The sequence below is a fragment of the Coregonus lavaretus genome (genome assembly GCF_964263955.1).
Source record: "Coregonus lavaretus genome assembly, chromosome: 6".
NCBI lineage: Eukaryota > Metazoa > Chordata > Actinopteri > Salmoniformes > Salmonidae > Coregonus > Coregonus lavaretus.
The window spans coordinates 10,686,029-10,708,565 of record NC_139993.1 but is presented as its reverse complement, the minus strand read 5'-3'; the positions used below and the strand labels follow the sequence as shown (position 1 = coordinate 10,708,565).

The 22,537-nt window shown below is 41.2% G+C and overlaps 1 protein-coding gene across 2 annotated transcripts in view; it reads right to left on the bottom strand.

The window, feature by feature from the left end:
- Nucleotides 1-12,378: 12,378 nt before the first annotated feature.
- The window catches only part of LOC311131279 (kinesin light chain 1-like), a 32,934-nt gene continuing 22,775 nt past the window's right edge, over nucleotides 12,379-22,537 (bottom strand). The window contains exons 11-16 of one of the 2 annotated variants that reach the window (XM_084164166.1): nucleotides 22,107-22,162; nucleotides 21,871-21,979; nucleotides 21,375-21,491; nucleotides 15,525-15,649; nucleotides 13,452-13,515; nucleotides 12,379-13,182 (exon numbers count right to left, since the gene is read on the bottom strand). In XM_084164166.1, the coding sequence (XP_084020292.1) occupies nucleotides 13,099-13,182; nucleotides 13,452-13,515; nucleotides 15,525-15,649; nucleotides 21,375-21,491; nucleotides 21,871-21,979; nucleotides 22,107-22,162 (555 nt within the window). In that variant the 3' untranslated portion in view covers nucleotides 12,379-13,098. Of the gene's footprint in view, nucleotides 13,183-13,451; nucleotides 13,516-15,524; nucleotides 15,650-18,254; nucleotides 19,283-21,374; nucleotides 21,492-21,870; nucleotides 21,980-22,106; nucleotides 22,163-22,537 lie in introns of those variants that run through there. The other variant, XM_084164167.1, reaches the window with a different exon arrangement.

The window sequence follows — 22,537 nt, the reverse complement described above, 5'->3', positions numbered from 1 at the left end:
TTCCTTCAAAATAAAAGCCCGCATTTCAAAACATTGCAATATGGATAACTCATTCAAAAGATACAGTATTACATTTGAATCAATGTCCCATTTTTTAATGTGCTTAAAAGCAAATGCATGAAGGACTTTGTGGAAACAATTACAAATATGCTTCTAAAAACATTTTGTAAGACTACTATAAAAAAATACAATGTTCAGATCGGTATGTTCACAACATTGGGCTGTAGAAAAAAAACAATGTGCTGAGTCAAAAGTGAGGTTGGGAATGGGGTCTGTAGAATCTATATATGGTGTTATTTCTTGGGGGACTGAAGCCTAAATACCCAGCAGCACTTTCTACCTACAGATCCTACTGAGTATTCCCAACCCACTTTTACGTCGGCATATAGAATATTTTTTTTCTCTATAAGCCCACACACAGTGCATTCGGAAAGTATTCAGACACCTTGAATTTTTCCACATTTTGTTACGTTACAGCCTTATTCTAAAATGGATGAAATTGTTTTTTTCCTTCATCAATCTACACACAATACCCCACGACAAAGCGAAAACAGGTTTTTGCTGATTTTAGCAACTTTTTTTTTAAAACCCAGAAATACCTTATTTACATAAGTATTCAGACCCTTTGCTATGAGACTCGAAATTGAGCTCAGATGCATCCTGTTTCCATTGATCATCATTGAGATGTTTCTGCAACTTGATTGGAGTCCACCTGTAGTAAATTCAGTTGATTGGACATGATTTGGAAAGGCACACACCTGTCTATATAAGGTCCCACAGTTGACAGTGCATGTCAGAGCAAAAACCTAGCCATGTGGTCGAAGGAATTGTCCGTAGAGCTCCGAGACAGGATTGTGTCAAGGCACAGATCTGGGGAAGGGTACCAAAACATTCTGCAGCATTGAAGGTCCCCAAGAACACAGTGGCCTCCATCATTCTTAAATGGAAAAAGTTTGGAACCACCAAGCCTCTTCCTCGAGCTGGCCGCCTGGCCAAACTGAGCAAACGGGGAAGAAGGGCCTTGTTCAGGGAGGTGACCAAGAACCCGATGGTCACTCTGACAGAGCTCCTCTGTGGAGATGGGAGAACCTTCCAGAAGGACAACCATCTCTGCAGCACTCCCTACGGTGAAGCATGGTGGTGGCAGCATCATGCTGATTTTCAGCGGCAGGGACTGGGAGACTAGTCAGGATCGAGGGAAAGATGAATGGAGCAAAGTACAGAGAGATCCTTGATGAAAACCTGCTCAGGACCTCAGACTGGGGAGAAGGTTCACCTTCCAACAGGACAACGACCCTAAGCACACAGCCAAGACAATACAGTGGCTTCGGGACAAGTCCTTGAATGGCCCAGCCAGAGCCCAGACTTGAACCCGATCGAACATCTCTGGAAAGACCTGAAAATAGCTGTGCAGCGATGCTCCCCATCCAACCTGACAGAGCTTGAGAGGATCTGCAGAGAAGAATGGGAGAAACTCCCCAAATACAGGCATGCCAAGCTTGTAGCGTCATACCCAAGAAGACTTGAGGACGTAATCGCTGCCAAAGGAGCTTCAACAAAGTACTGAGTAAAGGGTCTGAATAGTTATGTAAATGTGATATTCCAGTTTGTTTATTTTTTATAAATTTTAGAATAAGGCTGTAACGTAACAAAATTTGGAAAAAGTTTAGGGGTCTGAATACTTTCCAAATGCACTGTATGTCACTGCAATGAATGGAGTGGGTGGAGTAATGAGTCACCAACACTCTGTATTAAACCCACTGCCCAGCACAAGAGACCAATTCAAGTTTTGCAGACTCTATATTGAGTAATTCCGATTACATATTGTATTTTAATAAAAGTGTATTTATTTAAAGAGTGACTGCCTCTAAAAAGCAACTAATCCCTTAAACGGCTTCGATATGAGTCGAAAAAATGTATTCTTGTGTCAAAATTGATTACAAAGTTTAAATATGATAACTTTTTCATGAAGTCAGTCTTGTCTAAAATAGTTTAATGTAATTTTTTCTGGTTTGTCTGTTGAGCAACACGTCCTAGTCATGTCGAGTTTTGTGGATCTATGTATGTGTAAATGTTTAATTAATTATGGAAAAACTACACTGAACAAAAATATAAACATGTAACATGAGCTGAAATAAAAGATCCCAGAAATGTTCCATAAGCACAAAAACCTTATTTCGCTCCGTTTTTGCATACATTTGTTTACATCCCTATTAGTGAGCATTTCTCCTTTGCCAAGATAATCCAACCACCTGACAGGTGTGGCATATCAAGAAGCAGATTAAACAGCATGATCATTACACAGGTGCACCTTGTGCTGGGGACAATAAAAGGCCACACATTTTCAGTTTTGTCACAACACAATGCCACAGATGTCTTAAGGTTTGAGGGAGTGTGCAATTGGCATGCTGACTGCAGGAATGTCCATCAGAGCTGTTGCCAGAGAATTGAATGTTCATTTCTCTACCATAAGCCGCCTCCAACGTCGTTGTAGAGAATTTGGCAGTATTTCCAACCAGCCTCACAACCGCAAACCACATGCATGGCGTTCTGTGGGCGAGCTGTTTGCTGATGTCAACGTTGTGAACAGAGTGCCCTATGGTGGGGTTATGGTATGGGCAGGCATAAGCTACGGACAATGAACACAATTGCATTTTATCGATGGCAATTTGAATACGGAGATACCGTGATGAGATCCTGAGGCCCATTGTCGTGCCATTCATCCTTCGCCATCGCCTCATGTTTCAGCATGTTAATTCTGAAACGTCGCAAGGATCTGTACACAATTCCTGGAAGCTGAAAATGTCCCAGTTCTTCCATGGCCAACATTCTCACCAGACATGTCACCCATTGAGCATGTACGACAGTTCCAGTTCCAGCCAATATCCAGCAACTTCGCACAGCCATTGAAGAAGAGTGGGACAACATTCCACAGGCCACAATCAACAGCCTGATCAACTCTATGCGAAGGAGATATGTCGCGCTGCATGAGGCAAATGGGCACACTAGATACTGACTCGTTTTCTGATCCACACCCCTACTTTTTTTTTTTTAAGGTACAGTGAGGGAAAATATATTTGATCCCCTGCTGATTTTGTACGTTTGCCCACTGACAAAGACATGATCAGTCTATAATTTTAATGGTAGGTTTATTTGAACAGTGAGAGACAGAATAACAACAAAATCCAGAAAAACGCATGTCAAAAATATTATAAATTGATTTGCATTTTAATGAGGGAAATAAGTATTTGACCCCCTCTCAATCAGAAAGATTTCTGGCTCCCAGGTGTCTTTTATACAGGTAACGAGCTGAGATTAGGAGCACACTCTTAAAGGGAGTGTTCCTAATATCAGCTTGTTACCTGTATAAAAGACACCTGTCCACAGAAGCAATCAATCAATCAGATTCCAAACTCTCCACCATGGCCAAGACCAAAGAGCTCTCCAAGGATGTCAGGGACAAGATTGTAGACCTACACAAGGCTGGAATGGGCTACAAGACCATCGCCAAGCAGCTTGGTGAGAAGGTGACAACAGTTGGTGATTATTCGCAAATGGAAGAAACACAAAAGCACTGTCAATCTCCCTCAGCCTGGGGCTCCATGCAAGATCTCACCTCGTGGAGTTACAATGATCATGAGAACGGTGAGGAATCAGCCCAGAACTACATGGGAGGATCTTGTCAATGATCTCAAGGCAGCTGGGACCATAGTCACCAAGAAAACAATTGGTAACACACTAGGCCGTGAAGGACAGAAATCCTGCAGCGCCCGCAAGGTCCCCCTGCTCAAGAAAGCACATATACAGGGCCATCTGAAGTTTGCCAATGAACATCTGAATGATTCAGAGGAGAACTGGGTGAAAGTGTTGTGGTCAGATGCATGCATGTCAAAAATGCATGTCAAAAATGTTATAAATTGATTTACATTTTAATGAGGGAAATAAGTATTTGACCCCTCTGCAAAACATGACTTAGTACTTGGTGCCAAACCCTTGTTGGCAATCACAGAGGTCAGATGTTTCTTGTAGTTGGCCACCAGGTTTGCACACATCTCAGGAGGGATTTTGTTCCACTCCTCTTTGCAGATCTTCTCCAAGTCATTAAGGTTTCGAGGCTGACGTTTGGCAACTCAAACCTTCAGCTCCCTCCACAGATTTTCTATGGGATTAAGGTCTGGAGACTGGCTAGGCCACTCCAGGACCTTAATGTGCTTCTTCTTGAGCCACTCCTTTGTTGCTTTGGCCGTGTGTTTTGGGTCATTGTCATGCTGGAATACCCATCCACGACCCATTTTCAATGCCCTGGCTGAGGGAAGGAGGTTCTCACCCAAGATTTGATGGTACATGGCCCCGTCCATTGTCCCTTTGATGCGGTGAAGTTGTCATGTCCCCTTAGCAGAAAAACACCCCCAAAGCATAATGTTTCCACCTCCATGTTTGACGGTGGGGATGGTGTTCTTGGGGTCATAGGCAGCATTCCTCCTCCTCCAAACACGGCGAGTTGAGTTGATGCCAAAGAGCTCGATTTTGCTCTCATCTGACCACAACACCTTCACCCAGTTCTCCTCTGAATCATTCAGATGTTCATTGGCAAACTTCAGACGGGCCTGTATATGTGCTTTCTTGAGCAGGGGGACCTTGCGGGCGCTGCAGGATTTCAGTCCTTCACGGCCTAGTGTGTTACCAATTGTTTTCTTGGTGACTATGGTCCCAGCTGCCTTGAGATCATTGACAAGATCCTCCCATGTAGTTCTGGGCTGATTCCTCACCGTTCTCATGATCATTGTAACTCCACGAGGTGAGATCTTGCATGGAGCCCCAGGCTGAGGGAGATTGACAGTGCTTTTGTGTTTCTTCCATTTGCGAATAATCACCAACTGTTGTCACCTTCTCACCAAGCTGCTTGGCGATGGTCTTGTAGCCCATTCCAGCCTTGTGTAGGTCTACAATCTTGTCCCTGACATCCTTGGAGAGCTCTTTGGTCTTGGCCATGGTGGAGAGTTTGGAATCTGATTGATTGATTGCTTCTGTGGACAGGTGTCTTTTATACAGGTAACAAGCTGATATTAGGAACACTCCCTTTAAGAGTGTGCTCCTAATCTCAGCTCGTTACCTGTATAAAAGACACCTGGGAGCCAGAAATCTTTCTGATTGAGAGGGGGTCAAATACTTATTTCCCTCATTAAAATGCAAATCAATTTATAATATTTTTGACATGCGTTTTTCTGGATTTTGTTGTTATTCTGTCTCTCACTGTTCAAATAAACCTACCATTAAAATTATAGACTGATCATGTCTTTGTCAGTGGGCAAACGTACAAAATCAGCAGGGGATCAAATACTTTTTTCCCCTCACTGTATCTGTGACCAACAGATGCATATCTATATTCCCAGTCATGTGAAATCCATAGATTAGAGCCTATTGAATTTATTTCAATTGACAGATTTCCTTATTTGAACTGTAACTCAGTAAAATCTTTGAAGTTGTTGCATGTTACGTTTATATTCTGATCGGTATAAATTAAATCTTACAAAAAGAATAGTTTGGAAACTCAGTGCATCACAACGAGTAAATAGATTGGATTAGAATTATGTTAACAAATTATGCCCCTTTTGCCTAGCTCCACGGGCAAATCGCCCCTCTGCCCACTTTGCATTCCTTCATTGAATGGGGCTCCATTGTTTTATCGTCCCCAACGCATTCAAAGGACAGCAGACTGAAAAGCCCTATACGGATTGACCATGCCTCCACAGCCAAAGTTCTATGTCTTGCAATGCATGCCCTGCTGAAGGACCCTAGTATGCAGAATAGGTGGTTGGAGTTTGTCGGTCCCCAAGTCTGCACCAGTAACGCTAGCTTGGTGTGCAACGACCAGCGGTGGTGAGTATAACCAGAGATGCTGGAATATAATGACCTCTGGCTTTGCAGTCTTAGCTAAAATTACATTCCCCAGCAAGAAAACCAAATAATGTCACTCAAACAGAAGGGAGCACTAACAAAGAGTCACTGACAACAACCAAAACAAAGCAGGTGGGATTGTAGGAGGGGTTCTGAAAGACGGTCATGCGGGTGTCCACTGAAAGTTGACTAGCAACAACTGGAACCTAAATGACACCCGCCATGTGCACCCACTAAATTTGCACAAGAGTCAAACAAAAGAAAAACCCACACCAAACTTAAAGACAGGAAGGAAACCAAAAAGGTGGAGCAAAACAAAATCTGGGAAATAAAATAAAGGATTGTTTGTCTAGAACTCAACATAGGGAGAGCCAACTAAAGGTGTTAACCCTCTGCATCTATCAAGGCAACTGGAGCACTGGGCCAGCCACTCTTAAATAGCACCTTGGCCAGCGCAGCGCAGGTGAAACCCCTTCCCACTAACGAGATGGCAACCAGCACAGGTGTAACACATACTGACTAACGAGGCAACACCAATTGGTGCGCCCTACGTGCTAACAAGCTAAAGTCCAACATCAAAACATAAATGGAAAAGCCAAAGCCTGTAACACTAACGACGTTAGATAACGTTATTGCTGGTTATATAGGTAGCTATCTTTTGATAAAATGAGGCAGGCTAGCTAACTAAATAATTAGCTAGCTAGCTACCTTATTACAACTTAGCTAGGTCATCATAGCTCATACCAATTTGTGTATTTTCTAGATACTGCTGGTTATATAATGTTAGCATTTGATAATGCAAGCTAGCTAGCTACAGGCTAGCTAATGTTCGCTAAAGTGCTCATACAAGTGTATTCTGTATTGTCTATGGCAAAAAGAAATAATGGATGCAGCTAACTCATGTCTGAATCTGACTAATACAGTGAACTAGGAGCAACAAACCATAATGGCGTCACTGGCCTGAATCTCATCCAATCTGGAGCTACAGTCAGTCTACATCTGTAAAGCATAGAATATAATTAGCTTGACCCGAGTTACTGCCCTGATGACACAGACAGCTTCATCAACAACTGTAATGTGTGTTTTGGTTGAAATGCATTATCAAAAAGCTTTGTCCTTTCTTTATAACAAAATGCAATTTACCACTTGGCTGTCTATTGTATCACCCTGTCACAGGCCCTCCCATTCAACTGTGAAATAGAAAGGTGAATGCATCGATCAGGTTGTTCCACCATGCTAATCATAACTACCATTGATAATGTAATCAGTGCTACGGGTGTGTGTTTGTGTGTGACTGTCCAATATCTTTGATGAGGGGCCAGGGGCTGATCTACGCTGCCATGCTCATCAATGGGGCGCTGGCAAAGACCTTACCTCCAGCCTCACCTCTTTCCCGCTCACCAACGGTCGTCGATTAGGTAGGTTTAGTCTGACTTGTTCAAACTTCAACATAGTATATGTTTGTTTGTCAGATATCACCTATCCTAACTGCCATTGGTAATAGAACAGTGACTGTGTGTGTATGTATTCGCAGAAACATGTATGGAGCCAGCACATGGAGACTTGCAAGATGATGTGATGAAGTCCAGGCTGACAGACAGGCTTTATACTAATGTCTCTAAATTGAGAGAGACCTGGCACTCAGCATAACATTTTTACTAGACAACTTTTACTTGTATTGTCTTTTTAAAAATGGAATTTAATGTTATCAGTCAACATGGGGAGGGAGTAACCCTATCTATTCTGCACCAGGATCAGGGAACTCCTGTTGTATACGGGAAACCACACAGGAAGGTATGACCACTCTGACATGTTTGCCAAGGTAGCCCCATTACCACCCGACAAAATTATGATAGGCACAGTATCTGTATCGGCTGAGAATGACAATGAAAGGTGAAAGGTGCACGTTGTTATATTAGCAGAACACTGCTTCTATGTTAATTATGTAAAGGGTTGCTTATTCTACATCAACCTGTTACTACATTTGAAAGTTATCAAAACACTGTAGAATATCTACATAAAATCAGCAATTGCATTCTTCTCATATTACTCTGTAGCCTACTGACCTATTTAAAGCTTCCTCCGGCATCTCACCACACATCTATCTGCTTTAGTCATTGAACTCAACCTGCAGGAGGTTTGTTGATTGAGTGGGGTGCGGTGTTGCCAACTCCTCAGTAAGGAAAGTAGCTAGTGGCTGTCCTAAAAGTTGCTAAATGACGTCATCACGTAATTTGCATAATTGTGATGGACGCTGTAGGAGAGAGGAATAACGTTGTGGGAGAGTAAAAAACACCCTACATTTACATCCCGCCCTGAATGTAAGCCAGGGCGGGATCAGCCAGCGGCGGCTTCCCGCATGCGCGATTCATTTGCAGTCTGGACACGGAGGGGTGAACATATCCTGCTCTGACTGCAGCTGGGAGGGACTGCTGCGCGAGGACTGGACCGCCTGTGAGTGCTTTGGGACGGGGGTAACAAAGCACCCCCTGCTTGTTGAGAAGAGTAAGAACGATACGTGCTTTCACGTCAGTCTCCAAAAGTCTCCAATAACACCAGAAAAAGTAGCTAGATTTGTCGCTAGTCGCTTTTTTGAAAATGTGTCGCTAGAGGGGTCTGAAAACTCGCTAAATATAGCGACAAAGTCGCTAAATTGGCAACACTGGTGGGGTGAAACAGCTGCGGGCAAGGTTCTGACAGATGGGTGTGTCTTGATGGTGGCAAGGACAGCCCCAAGCCAACTGAAGTTTTGCTTCTGTCATGCCCACCAGCATTTCTTGAGGAGCATGCCAAAAAATAAATCTAAATTAGCGGGTGCAGTTCCCCTTTAAATATAGCCGTCCCTGCACAATAGCTTTCAACATACCAGTATTTGGTGTAAACTTTTTAAAGAAATGCTGGTATAAATAATACAATATAAGAGTAAAAGGTATGTCACATTATCCATGTATTTTTTCAAAGGTGGTTGCAATGTTGTGAAAAACAGTTGTACTGCACAAGTGCTAAAAAAAAATCGATTTGCAGGGGGACTCTTATATAAAAAAAAGAAAAAAAATCATGCTGCCAGCATAATATCCTGCTGCTATGAGAACGGTACGCAATGCCGCTGCACGATAGGAAGCTGGGGTGTCACGTGTGGATGTCCTTGGAAAACAAAAAAAGTGATACATCAAACCGACGACGGTGTGTATGACAATTAATTTTATATATTGGGTTTATATACATCATTTGTATATCAGCCACCAATGTTCCATGAAACGATGCTCACCGTTGACTATACTTGACTCTTAAAATTATACTTTATCATTAAGGCTTGGTTGCTCCTCCTCAGATTCTATTTTGTTCATTCCATTCTATTCTATTCTGTTCCATTCCATTTCCATTATTAGAAAAGCAATAACCCTTGATAAGTTAAATAGTTTGATCAATTTTCTCAAGACAACTGCTGATGACTTGCTATGATTACCCAGCAGTGACATGACTGTTTGTTGTTGCAGTTATGCATAGGCATACAGCGTTGTGCCTACATTATGTCCACAGTCATCAAAGACTATCAAAAGGTTAGTAAAAACAATCAATACCAGGACATGATATTAATTTACATTCAATGAAGGAATTCTGACTGAAAATGATTGCTTGAGATGAATAATATCATAACCTGAGAATGGTAAACAATTTCACACCACTAAGAGACCCTTTAAATGTGAAGTAATATGACTATGAAAAACCTTCTGATCTACAGATATACAGTGCCCTCCACTATTATTGGCACCCCTGTTTAAGATGTGGTCGAGGACTTCCAAAAATTCTCCTTTTTTTTTAAACAACATAGAACCCAAATGCAAAAAAAGAGAAAAATCCAACCTTTTATTTAAGTACATTACTTTGGTGGTAAAAAAAAATAATCACACATTTAGAAGAAAAAAAAAACTTGAAATCATGTGTCCCACAATTATTGGCACCCCTAAGAATTCCGCTGAAAATTTTAATTGATTTTTTTAAAAATATATTTTTCTGTAGTTGCTAAAGTTGGTCAGGGTATCTAGGAACTTTTAATTAGTAATTCATGACTTCCTGTTTCCCTGGGGTATAAATATGACGTGACACAGAGGCCTAATTCTCTTACCCATTTGTCAACATGGCAAAGACAAGAGAACACACCATTCAAGTAAGGCAGATTTGTGTCGACCTTCATAAGTCAGGCAATGGCTACAAGAAAATAGCCACTCGCCTTAACTTGCCCGTATCTACAGTCAGAGGAATCATTAAGAAGTTTAAAACAACTGGAACAGTGACAAACAAGGCTGGAAGAGGTCCCAAGTTTATCTTGCCACAACGCACAGTGAGGAGGATGGTAAGAGAAGTAAAAAAAAGTCCTAAGCTCACTGTCACAGAATTGCATCAAAGAGTGGCATCTTGGGGTCACAAAGTCTCCAAAACAACCATCAGACGCTCTCTACATGCCAACAAGCTGTTTGGGAGGCATGCAAGGAAAAAGCCTTTTCTCACTAACACTCACAAACGTAAATGTCTGGAGTTTGCTAAGCGGCACTGGGACTTCAACTGGGATCGTGTGCTTTGGTCAGATGAGACTAAGATTGAGCTTTTTGGCAACAAACACTCTAAGTGGGTCTGGCGTAAAACAAAAGATGAGTATGCCGAAAAGCACCTCATGCCCACCGTGAAGTATGGTGGAGGATCTGTGATGCTGTGGGCCTGTTTCTCTTCCAAAGGCCCTGGGAACCTTGTTAGGGTGCATGGCATTATGAACGCTTTGAACTACCAGGACATTTTAAATAAAAACCTGATGGCCTCTGCCAGAAAGCTGAAGATGGGTCGTCATTGGGTCTTTCAGCAGGATAATGATCCAAAACATGTGGCAAAATCTACACAAAAATTGTTCAGCAGTCACAAACTCAAGGTCCTCCCATGGCCATCTCAGTCCCCAGACCTCAACCCAATCGAAAACCTGTGGGGCGAGCTAAAGAGGAGAGTGCATAAGAGAGGACCCAGGACACTGGATGATCTAGAAAGATTGTGCAAAGAAGAATGGTCAAAGATCCCTCTCTCTGTGTTCTCCAATGTTGTGAAATGTTATAGGAGGAGATTAAGTGCTGTCTTGTTGGCAAAAGGGGGTTGTACAAAGTATTAACATCAGGGGTGCCAATAATTGTGGGACACATGATTTCAAGTTTTAAAAAAATTTAAATGTGTGATTTTTTTTTTTTTACACCAAAGTAATGTACTTAAATAAAAGGTTGGATTTTTCTCTTTTTTTGCATTTGGGTTCTATGTTGTTTAAAAAAAAAAGGAAAATTTTTGGAAGTCCTCGACCACATCTTAAACAGGGGTGCCGATAATTGTGGAGGGCACTGTATATCAACACATATATAGCACCGGAGTGATACATTTTAAATCTTACAATTATATATTAATCATATTAAAAAACATTCACAATTCAAGCTTAATTATATTGTTAGCTCAATACTATATTCATATGATGGATTAATACAAACTCAATAAAATGTTACCAATCATTATATTTATGCAGAATCATTTTTCAATATATAATGTAATATATGTGCTACAACTGGTAAATAGATCTTTCATGGCTGAATGAAAACAATTGTCTTACTTTTGGTATCTCTCCAGCAACGTTCTTAGGGAGGAAAAGCCATAGAGAAAATTAGCATTCACTTTTCAACATTGGAACATTTTGACATCCATACAAAGTTAGCCTTAGCCTGTGCCTGTCTGTTTGTTCTATAATGCCAACTTAGCTTGTGACTTATTATCATGCCAAACATGACAATTTTGCTGTGAGGCTAGACTGTTGTCTTGATAATGAGCAATGGAGTGGTCATGAGCACAAACAGATCAGAGACCAGGCTAGATATGGCTTAGCTACACTCTTAGAAAAAAAGGGGCTATCTAGAACTTAAAAGGGTTCTTTGGCTGTCCCGATAGGAGAAACCTTTCAAGAACCCTTTTTGGTTCCAAGTAGAACCCTTTTGAGTTCCATGTAAAACCCTTTACACAGAGGGTTCTACATGGAACCCAAAATAGTTATACCAGGAACCAAACAGGGTTATTCTATGGGGACACCTGAAGAACCCTTTAGGAACCTTTTTTTCTACGAGTGTATTGCATGAATTGGAACTAAGATACAGCATTGGAAAGTATAGCTTTCAGAAACATTAGATCCCTGACCCTGAGATAAATAATTACTGTATTAGGTTCTTATACAGTGCCTGAAGAAACAAAATAACCTGGTCAGTATGTGGTTACCATCTAACCTAAAATGATAATTACATCATGACATTTGTCCTTTACTGAGTAAGTACTTAGATTAAGGTTAATTTCAGTAGCTGCACTTTCCCCCAGAGTTATTGGTGCTCATATTGCTCCTTTACTTGAAAATCTCTGAGGAACACCCTAATTAATGAACATGGTCAAAAAAGAAGTAATTTGGAACAAGTTAACAGGGGTCCTAGCACCACTTTAATTGTTTTACACTCAACAATGCTAAAGGCTAAGCTGTAGTAGCTATATAAACAAGAAATCTCTGGTTCCATCAACTATTTTCTTCACATACATTTTTATTAGGTGAAGTACCCCTTTAAATCTCAGATATATTAATGATTACCATCTTCATGACTTAATTACTATTTAACAACAGTACCGAGTATCTTCATGGTTATGGAAAGTGGGAGAAAACACTGTAAAAAGAAGTGTAACGGCTAAATTGGACAGCTCTTGAAAATAATAATCCTCTCTGATTTGGGAAGAGTACTGCCCCACCATGCTTTCGGAAGCTGCAGATATAGTGAATAATAGATCCAGGCTTGGTCTCCATGGGAAACGCGAAACACTATTGTCCACAATACACTGCCCTGAGTGTCTGATTGCACAGTGCACCTTAAGGGGATTTGTATCAAACTAGGCCAAGCAGTAAGGATTTTCGCTGTCTGATCTCACAATATATCAATTACATTAAAACCAAGCACATTTGTACAATATATTTTTTGTATTCTACAGAAAGTCTACACAATTAATACAATGTCTAGAAAGCAGCAATAACATTAAACAGTGTTTAAATGTAGGAATGGAAACTACAGAATTTAGGTTTAGAATGGCACAAGTGAAAATTAAACAACATCATATTTGGAAAAACTGTTGGGAGTGTGTGTGTGTGTGTGTTCAGTTTCCAGTTCCACTGTAGAGCTCAACAGTACTGGAACTCAGGTTCCTGCTCTGCCTTAGCCTCCTGCCACCTGCTGGACTCTGTAGAGAGAAAGAGAGAGACAGAGAGACAGGAGGAGGGAGAGAAGGAGACACAGAGAGAAAATGAAAGAAATACAGATTTTAAAAAAACATAAAAATACAAGGTCATGCTTTATCGCTAAATTTGTTTCTGAAGAGATAGACTAAAATGTAAATGTAAAATGTCTAAGGTGAACTATCCAGCAGGCAGCTGATAAATTGCTACAAGGCCATAATGCAAACTAAGCAAGAAGTATGAATACCGGTATATCCACTAGGGGACGAGTTACCTGAAAGGAGTCATCGTCATCACTGCTCTTGTTCAAGTAGTTCAGAGAGGCAGCTCGTTTCATACTGCAAAGGAAAAACACATTTACATTAAATGTCTTATGCTTTGGCGAGTGTGTGTGTGTCTTTGTGTGTGTGAGGCCACTGAAGGGTACTGGACCTAGCATGAATAAAGGAGTTGTATCATGTTGTGTGAATTTGTTTGTCAAACGAATGTCACAACATTTTAATTTGTTTACACATTTTATTTTGTTTGATTATGATTTAGTAACACCGTTACTGAATATCTGCTCAGAATAGCATAGCTCCAGCATTGCTCCATGTGAGATTAATCATTATTATAACTGTAAATTTAAGACAATTTTCTTGTTATTTATATTCAATTGAATCTTATACAGAAATGTTGGGTTGGTGATCCTAATAAAGTAGGACCACCAACCCAATAGCTAAAATAAAATAAAAAACACTGCAGCATTATCCTTAACCAAAAATGCAGTGTCAGACTATCTGCTGTAGTTGCAGAAACACAATTTTAAGATAGGGAAAATTGTAGTGGAGAGGGGATAACATTTTTTTGAGGTACTTGGTTAAAATAATTTACAATGTGTGAATATTGTTTTAATGTCCATAATCTAAATATATATTTTTTAGGCCAGGGTATTTTGACACTATTGAGACAGCATGGAAATCAGATGGGGATACAGGCAGGTGGGAGACACATTGGGATAGGTGAACATGGGGATTGAACCCTGGTCTCCAGTGGGGAGATTTGTACATGTGACTTATGCCAGGAGTGTCACCACTCAACTATAGCACTGCACTTTAATGTCAATAATCAATTAACTATAATGGCTTGGTAGTATGAACACATAACTAAAGTTGGCAAATAATTAGTAGGAAACCACTTCATCATCATTATAATGGCTTCATATTTACTTTAGACAGATGGCTGTGTTGCCACATTAGCTAGCAACTATCGTCATAGAAACCTAGCAATTCTAACGTTAGCTAACTAAAATATAGCGGTTTTCATTCAATCTTAGCTAGCCAACATTATACTACATCTAAAGTAATTCTGATTTTGTCAAACTATTTGCTTACTTTAGAAACGTAATTGTATTTCCAGCCACTATAATGCACTGTAGAATAAATCTTCATCAGCGGAATGCATTGAGGTGAACTGTCAGTCGACCAATGCCATAACAACATTCAGTTACTGATTGGTTGTTGGAAATAACAAATATTTTCCATGACAACATAATGCAAAGAAGACGCACTAGGGGCTTTATCTTTCGTGTGGCGCAGCGTACATTAGTTGGCTAATTCGGCATGTAAACAGGCGCTCTGGCATTTACCATCCCTGCGCCTAACCCAACCTGGTCTCTGAGCATTTCGTATTATTCTTTACCTACATTTTCACACTGCAAACATTGAGCATGGAAATGAGCTTCCTCTATGATTTATTGTTCCTACAGTGAGGGTTCAACCAATGATGTACACAAACCCTGGGTTGCTGATGCTATGTCTTGGCCAATGAGAGGCTTTGAAGCCACCGTTGACCTTAACAAGGGCCCCAGGACCAGTGGAGGCAAAATAACCCCATAACATAAAAGATCCACCACCATATTTTACAGTAGGTATGAGGTTCTTCTCTGCATATGCATCCGTTTTTCGACGCCAAACCCACCAGTGCTGTGCGTGGCCAAAGAGCTCTATTTTCATGCCATCTGACCATAGCACAGGTTCCGATCCAAGTGCCAATGCCGTTTCGCAAACTCCCGGCGCTGCTATTGTCAGATGGGTCTTGGGTCCTTCGAAAGGTAAGTGGCTACGCCTCTTACGTGGGAGCACAGGCCAAATTTTCCCGCCAAATCGTACCCAAAAACTGTTATTCCAGCAGCTACCAGAGGCAACACTGGGGTCTGAGGTTATCATGTAATCTTCAAAGCATTTTATTCTCTGATCCTTGCAACTTTATTATGGCCATTTAGAGCTATCTGAATGAAACATTCTTACATAATGGGGTGTGAGGACTCACTAGGCACTGTGTGTTTGTGCATGTTTATAACTCTTACTGGGGGTTGCGTGGGTCGATGGGACCGTTCCCCTGTAGTTTCTTCACCAGCATCTCGCTGCTTCGCCGTAGGACGTCCCGGAGCCTCCCCATCGATCCTGCTCTCCTCAGGACCCCACTGCCATCCTGAAAAAACACCAGGGTCAGGCAGTCCTGTAAACTCACGTCTCCCAAGCCATTCCTGAAAGACCCCAGGGGGTGTACACATTTTTATTCCAGTCCAGCCCAAACATACCTGATTGCTTTGACAAATTGTCTCCAAAGAGCATCAGCAATAAACTTCCTTTACAATACCCATTGTGTTTTTTGTGCTGGCCTAGAACAAAAGCCTGCAGACCTTGTGGCTCTCCAGGGGTGTATCTCAACTAGTAGGTGGCTTACTCATACTCACCTTGTCTCCTTTCCTTCATCTGTACTGATGGGTTAGGGTTAGTACTGGACGATTAAAATCAAGTTCACAAATTGTTATCCACCCTATGGTTTTTACTGTTCAGTATTTTTCAGACCAGTGCAAATGAAGGCGGCAGATGAGAAGAAGCTACCTAACCCTGCCCTCGCTAAGGCAGTCAAGGGAATTATTTCAAAATCAGTACTTCTCCAGTAGGGGGCAGGAGAGATAAGAATTGACAGTGTGTCGACGATAATACATTTCAAACACAAAAATGCATGAATAGGATGAAGCTGTTGAAATGCTTTGCTTTGAGAAACTAGTCTTTGATGCCCTACCACCACTGAAGCAAACCTTCAGTCCTTAGGGACTTAAACTGACACTAAGCGCACACTTCGAAGGAGAATGTACAAGTGCACACTTCAGGTAGAAGGGGGTGAAATGTAATTGGATTAATCTGCAGCCTACTGTTGCGTACTACATTTTAGTATGACAGTGAAGCTATCATGCGCCAGAGCATCCGGGTAGTGAAACTAGGTCAATGGACTCCAGAGGGGGGAGAGAAAAAGTGTGTGGGAGAGAGCGAGAGCATATTGGATGTGCGGTTCTCCCTCAGGTTGGTTTACACAAGCATCCAGCCAAAGAAAAGCCCAAAATGAAAGTCTTTATTTTCAGTCGATGTCAAACAAAGTTAATTGACACATTCATCACAATGCAACAAAGCAAGGGTGTACGTAGGCCTACATAATGCCAAGACAGGAGTATCAGTAATGGAGAGCACAACGTTCTACAGACAGACCGATGAAAAAAAAAGTGTGACATAGCTAGATTGCTCCACTACATAGGCCTACCAGCCCGACAGCCAGTGTGTTTCAGAATTGGCTAGCTCCACTATTACTGCTTTGGCTCTACTATTACTGCTTTTCAGAATCGGTTAGCGACATTAGAGCAGTCTCTTTACACTGAGATACCAAAATGCCACAGTTACATGGAATTGCATTTTCATATGGTAACAATAGTGTAATTACTTTTAACTACACATTAACTATTTTAACTAATAGGCTCATAGTACCGCATCAGTTTTGGTAAAGCACATGCACTTTCTTTTAAACAATTATCTGTAAATGTACTATAATTGAGTATATACCTGCACTGATTGTGAAACAGTTCTTATATAATAGTTAAAGTGCTTATAGAGTAATAACTACACGGCATACAGGCAACTTCAATTTGGTGGTGTTGGCTAATGCTGAAACGACTGGCTAGCTGGAGGGTTAGTTACTAGTACTACACGTATTCAGACTAAAATACATCGTTCCCCTCGTTCTCTCTTTATACTAACTAAACTAAAGAGACTGAAACATGGGAAATAGAAAAGAAACTGGAGCAGTTATTAAGTAGTGGACATCCGTGAGTACATTTCAAGCTACAGTGTTGTTTGAAAAATCTTACAACTAACTTAAAATACCCAATCTAAAGCAGATCTTTAAGCTGCTATAAGCATGACAATGTCATCAGGAGCAATCCTAAAATCTGATGTCAATTTATAACGTATAGCTTATGAGCAGCCAGCCAGGTCACATGTCACTGTGTTCAAGGTAACTAAGTTGTTGGCTGACAAGGTAGCTAACATTTGTCGTTTCATGTGTGCCATGGCTATTCATAGAGGTGTCATAAACTAACATAAGCTGTTATGACTGCCTTACGTCATGACAGGGTAAAGTAGGCTTTTAAGATGAGGATAACAAAAGAGAGAGAGCTGTGTGAGGAACAACAAGAGGACCATCAAGCTAAAACCAAATAATGGACCTCACGAAATTTCACTCAAAATACAAAGTCAAATACAACGACTGTGCGGCTGTGTAGATTAATTTGTGTGTTTCTGTGTCTCTGGTGTGTGTCCCTTTTCAATGGCTACTTCAATATATGAAACAAGATTATCTCTTGCTTGGAGCATAATTACAGAGAAAATCACATTTTTCAAGCCATGGCTTTGGAAAAGCAATTTGCACAATGCCATTCAATTCAAATACTTTGTTTGAACCTACATTTAGCAAGCTGTTCCTCTTTAAAAGTCAATACCATAATCAGGCACTGACACCACCATCATTCCTGATCCTATGGCTATATAATAATAATAATAATAATAATAATAATGGCTTAAAATATTAAGCAATTGCTTAGAGGGTCAATGCAAAGATAAATAAGCATTATGTTAACACTATGCTATTTAAGAAAATATTAAAACAAAAAAGTAAACAAAATAAAAACAATAAAACAGGAGACATAGATACACTAATCTCAATAAAACAAATAAGTAATCAATGTGTAAACTCAAAAGGTGCTTGTAAGTGGCGACGTGACTTGGACGTGACAATATTTTTTATTTTCTTACATCTGCTCCCATATAACATATTAGTACGCATAAATATTTTACAAGGGTCATGGTCACACTTAAAACAAGTTGCAAGTTAACAAAATAAGTGAAAATAAAAGGCACCTAGGTAGTTCAATCCTGGTCAAATGTCAGGACAAAAAGCTGGCTGCAGCAAAATAAAACAACAGTACTGTAGCTAGCTGCTCTGCAGTGGCCAATACTGTTATAGCTGTAACAAAACAGGATAAAAATTCTGACTGGTCTCATTTGGTAGTGGACTAATAATTGATGCCATTACAACTGTGTGACTGTGCTTGGTGGAAATATGAAGATCAATTGAAAAGCAATCATATTTGCATACAAGGAGAACAGAAGAGAGGGAAAATCAAACAACCAATCCAAAAGCTTTGATAGTTAAGTTTCCAGTGTTCAATTGGCCTCTGGTGCCACTGTCCACCATCTCTTATTGGTTAGAATATCATACATAGTACAAGTGATGACACAGCAATGGAAAAGGGAGAGACAAAGAGGGGGAGAGATGGATAGAGGAAGAGAAAGATGATGTGATGCAGCATGATGAGAGAAATGAGAGGGCATGAACGAAATAGCAATATAGCGCGAGAGAGAGAGAGAGAGAGAGCGAGAGAAAATGCAAGAGGAAGAGGGTAAGAGATGAGGAGAAGCAGGGCAGAGTGTGGAAAATGCAGGAAGATAGAGAACATGTGAGAGAGAGAGAGAGAGAGAGAGAGAGAGAGAGAGAGAGAGAGAAAGTGTGTGAGAGAGAAAGAGGGGGAGGTGAAAGGGATAATCCGTTTTGGGCCAGAATTTGGAGTGGGGATGAAGGAGGTGTCCTCCATGAGAGATTAGAAGAGGCTTCACACAGAGGAAATGACAAGCGGCATCCATTTTGATTCGATTGGCGTGATTTGATTGGTTGGCTTGATTTGATTGGTTGAGGAGAGTGGCGGAGGAAGGTCATCCCGCTGATTTAGGCCTAATGAAGGAGAGAAAGAGAAGAGAAGGAGAACAAGAAGAAAAGTAGAGAGAAAGCGACAGAAAAAAAAAGAGATTGAGGAGAGTGAGAACCAGAATGAGGAGAAAGTGAAAGATGCAGCAAGAAAGAGAAAGAAGAGACACACACAGGTAGAAAAACATGAGGTTAACACACCCTTCTAGAGAAGAATAAAGCAAGATTAAAATATCAAAGCTTAGAACATTAATTTATTACCAATATTAATAAATCAGTATCAAACATGACTGTACATTTGCACTTGTCATAGTGAATTAAAATGTAGAAGACAGACAGTGTAGGGCCACAAATTATTTACAATTATATCACAGTAATCATTTGAAAAGGTTTAGAGAAGACAAAGCTTTTGTAGTATTCACTAGGCTGCACTGAACGCATCATCGATGAGTCAGCTAATGACATCATCAGTGTGAGCCGCAGTGGGACTCGAGGGGCACCTTGGCAGTCTGCTCACCCTGCAATGCAGTATGCACCTAGCCATCTACAGTAGGGACCAGGTCTGTGGAGAATCTGCTTTAAAACTGGTTAGAAACCATTATACACTGAGTATACCAAACACTAGGAACACCTAATATTGAACAGCCTCAATTCGTCGGGGTATGGACTCTACAAGGTGTCGAAAGCGTTCCAGAGGAATGCTGGCCCATGTTGACTCCAATGCTTCCCACAGTTGTGTCAAGTTGGCTGGATGTCCTTTGGATGGTGGACTATTCTTGGATACACACAGGAAAATGTTGAGCGTGAAAAACCCAGCAGCATTGCAGTTCTTGACACAACCTGTGCGCCTGGCACCTACTACCATACCCCGTTCAAAAGGCACTTACATTTTTTGTCTTGCCCATTCACCCTCTGAATGACACAATACATGCCTCAATTGTCTCAAGGCTTAAAAATCCCTCTTCAACCCGCCTCCTCCCCTTTATCGACACTGATTGAAGTCGATTTAACAAGTGACATCAATAAGGGATTATAGATTTCACCTCGATTCACCTAGTCAGTCTGTCATGTATACTTAGTGTATATTAAACCAAGTATAACATACAGAGACGTGATTAGAGGATATTCGTTATTTATTAATAAAATGTCTTCTGGATTGACAAGTTGCTGACAAAGAACCAAATCTATGTTAGAAATACACTACATGAACAAAAGTATGTGGACACCTACTCGTCAAACATCTCATTCCAAAATCATGGGCATTAATATGGAGTTGGTCCCCCCTTTGCTGCTATAACAGCCTCCACTCTTCTGGGAAGGCTTTCGACTAGATGTTGGAACATTGCCGCGGGGACTTGCTTCCATTCAGCCACAAGAGCATTAGTGAGGTCGGCACTGATGTTGGGCGATTAGGCCTGGCTCGCAGTCGGCGTTCCAATTCATCCCAAAGGTGTTCGATGGGGTTGAGGTCAGAGCCCTGTGCAGGCCATTCAAGTTCTTCCACACCGATCTCGACAAACCATTTCTGTATGGACCTCCCTTTGTGCATTGGGAATTGTCATGCTGAAACAGGAAAGGGCCTTCCCCAAACTTTTGCCACAAAGTTGGAAGCACAGAATCGTCTAGAATGTCATTGTATGCTGTAGCGTTAAGATAGTGAGTGTTGCAACCGAGGACAGACGCTTCAGCACTTGGCGGTCCCGTTCTGTGAGCTTGTGTTGCCTACCACTTCGCGGCTGAGCCATTGTTGCTCCTAGAGGTTTCCACTTCACAATAACAGCACTTACAGTTGAGCGGGGCAGCTCTAGCAGGGTAAAAATTTGACAAACTGACTTGTTGGAAAGGTGGCATCCTATGACGGTGCCACGTTGAAAGTCACTGAGCTCTTCAGTAAGGCCATTCTACTGCCAATGTTTGTCAATGGAGATAACATGACTGTTTGCTTGATTTTATACACCTGTCAGCAACGGGTGTAGCTGAAATAGCTGAATCCACTAATTTGAAGGGGTGTCCACATACTTTTGTATATATAGTGTATATTTTACACTACATTTGCACTCAATGCCTTCCTAAATAATATATGAAGGCTTAGGTGTGTCTGTCTGTGCAGTGCACTCACCCCATTCCAGTCCACGCTGCCGTCCTCCCCTGCTTCGGAGGCGCTCTCATATTTGACGCTGCTCAGACTCTCCCTGCTCCTCCTCCTGTCTCCGTCTCTCTGCAGCTCCACCACACCCTGAACAACACACACAAATCCTTTCAATATTGCTATATCATTTCACCATTTGTTCTTACATTATTATTGAAAGTAATTGGTGCAACTGATTGGTAAATCAGTAAACCATGCAGTCACTAAAACACACACTCAAGCAAAAAAGTCCATGAATATACTGATGTGCCTGAGATCAAAGGCAAGCAAGAAATAGGGAAATCCTAATACTCAATATGCAACAATAGATCTTCAAGTCTCTGTGGATATCTATATTCAGTTCAAGCATTCCCATAACTGAATATACACACGTTTGGATTTCATAGTGTGGATTTAAGCTTGAACTTGTGTGTGTGTTTTTATAAATGTGAGGGATTAGGCGTGTGTGTGAGCGAGAGAAGCTGACCTGTTTTCGGGACCTCAAGGCACACTCCTCCAGGGTCTCAGCGGCCTCCATCTTGCCTTGCCGGCGGTACAGAGCTCCCAGATTACGCAGCGTGGTGTTGACAGTGGGGCTGAGGGACACACACACACACACCAAGGTCACTTCAAAATCACTGCAGTGACTACAGAGATGCTAATCAGTACCATTCCTTTGATTCGGTAATGCTTACAAGTCTTTAAGTGGACTTATTTTCTTACCTGTTCACCTTGCAGTTTTTATACCAGCCGCCATAATCTCCATAGTCATCTTTGCTCTGATGATAGAAGGACAGAGGAGGGGGATAGAGGAGCACAAAAAGACATCACAAAAAGGGAAACCCCTCACATTCTCCAAAATGTCCCTCCAATTGACTCAGCTATTTGACAAACACAGCAGGGCAACATCCTGCTAAAAGAAATCTACAACAGAATTCAAATCTGTCCAGACCACCACTGACTGTTAGCAATGTGCACCTTCCCTTGAGGCATGCTTGGGAAGAGCTTTTTGTTGTTGTGGATTTCAGTTAGCAGGAAGTTGCTCCCTTGATGTGTATGATGTCATATCGCTGAGTCTACCCAAAATAAGCATTTTTCCAAAAAAAATGTCATTTAGCAGACGCTCTTATCCAAAGCGATTTACAGCAGTGAGT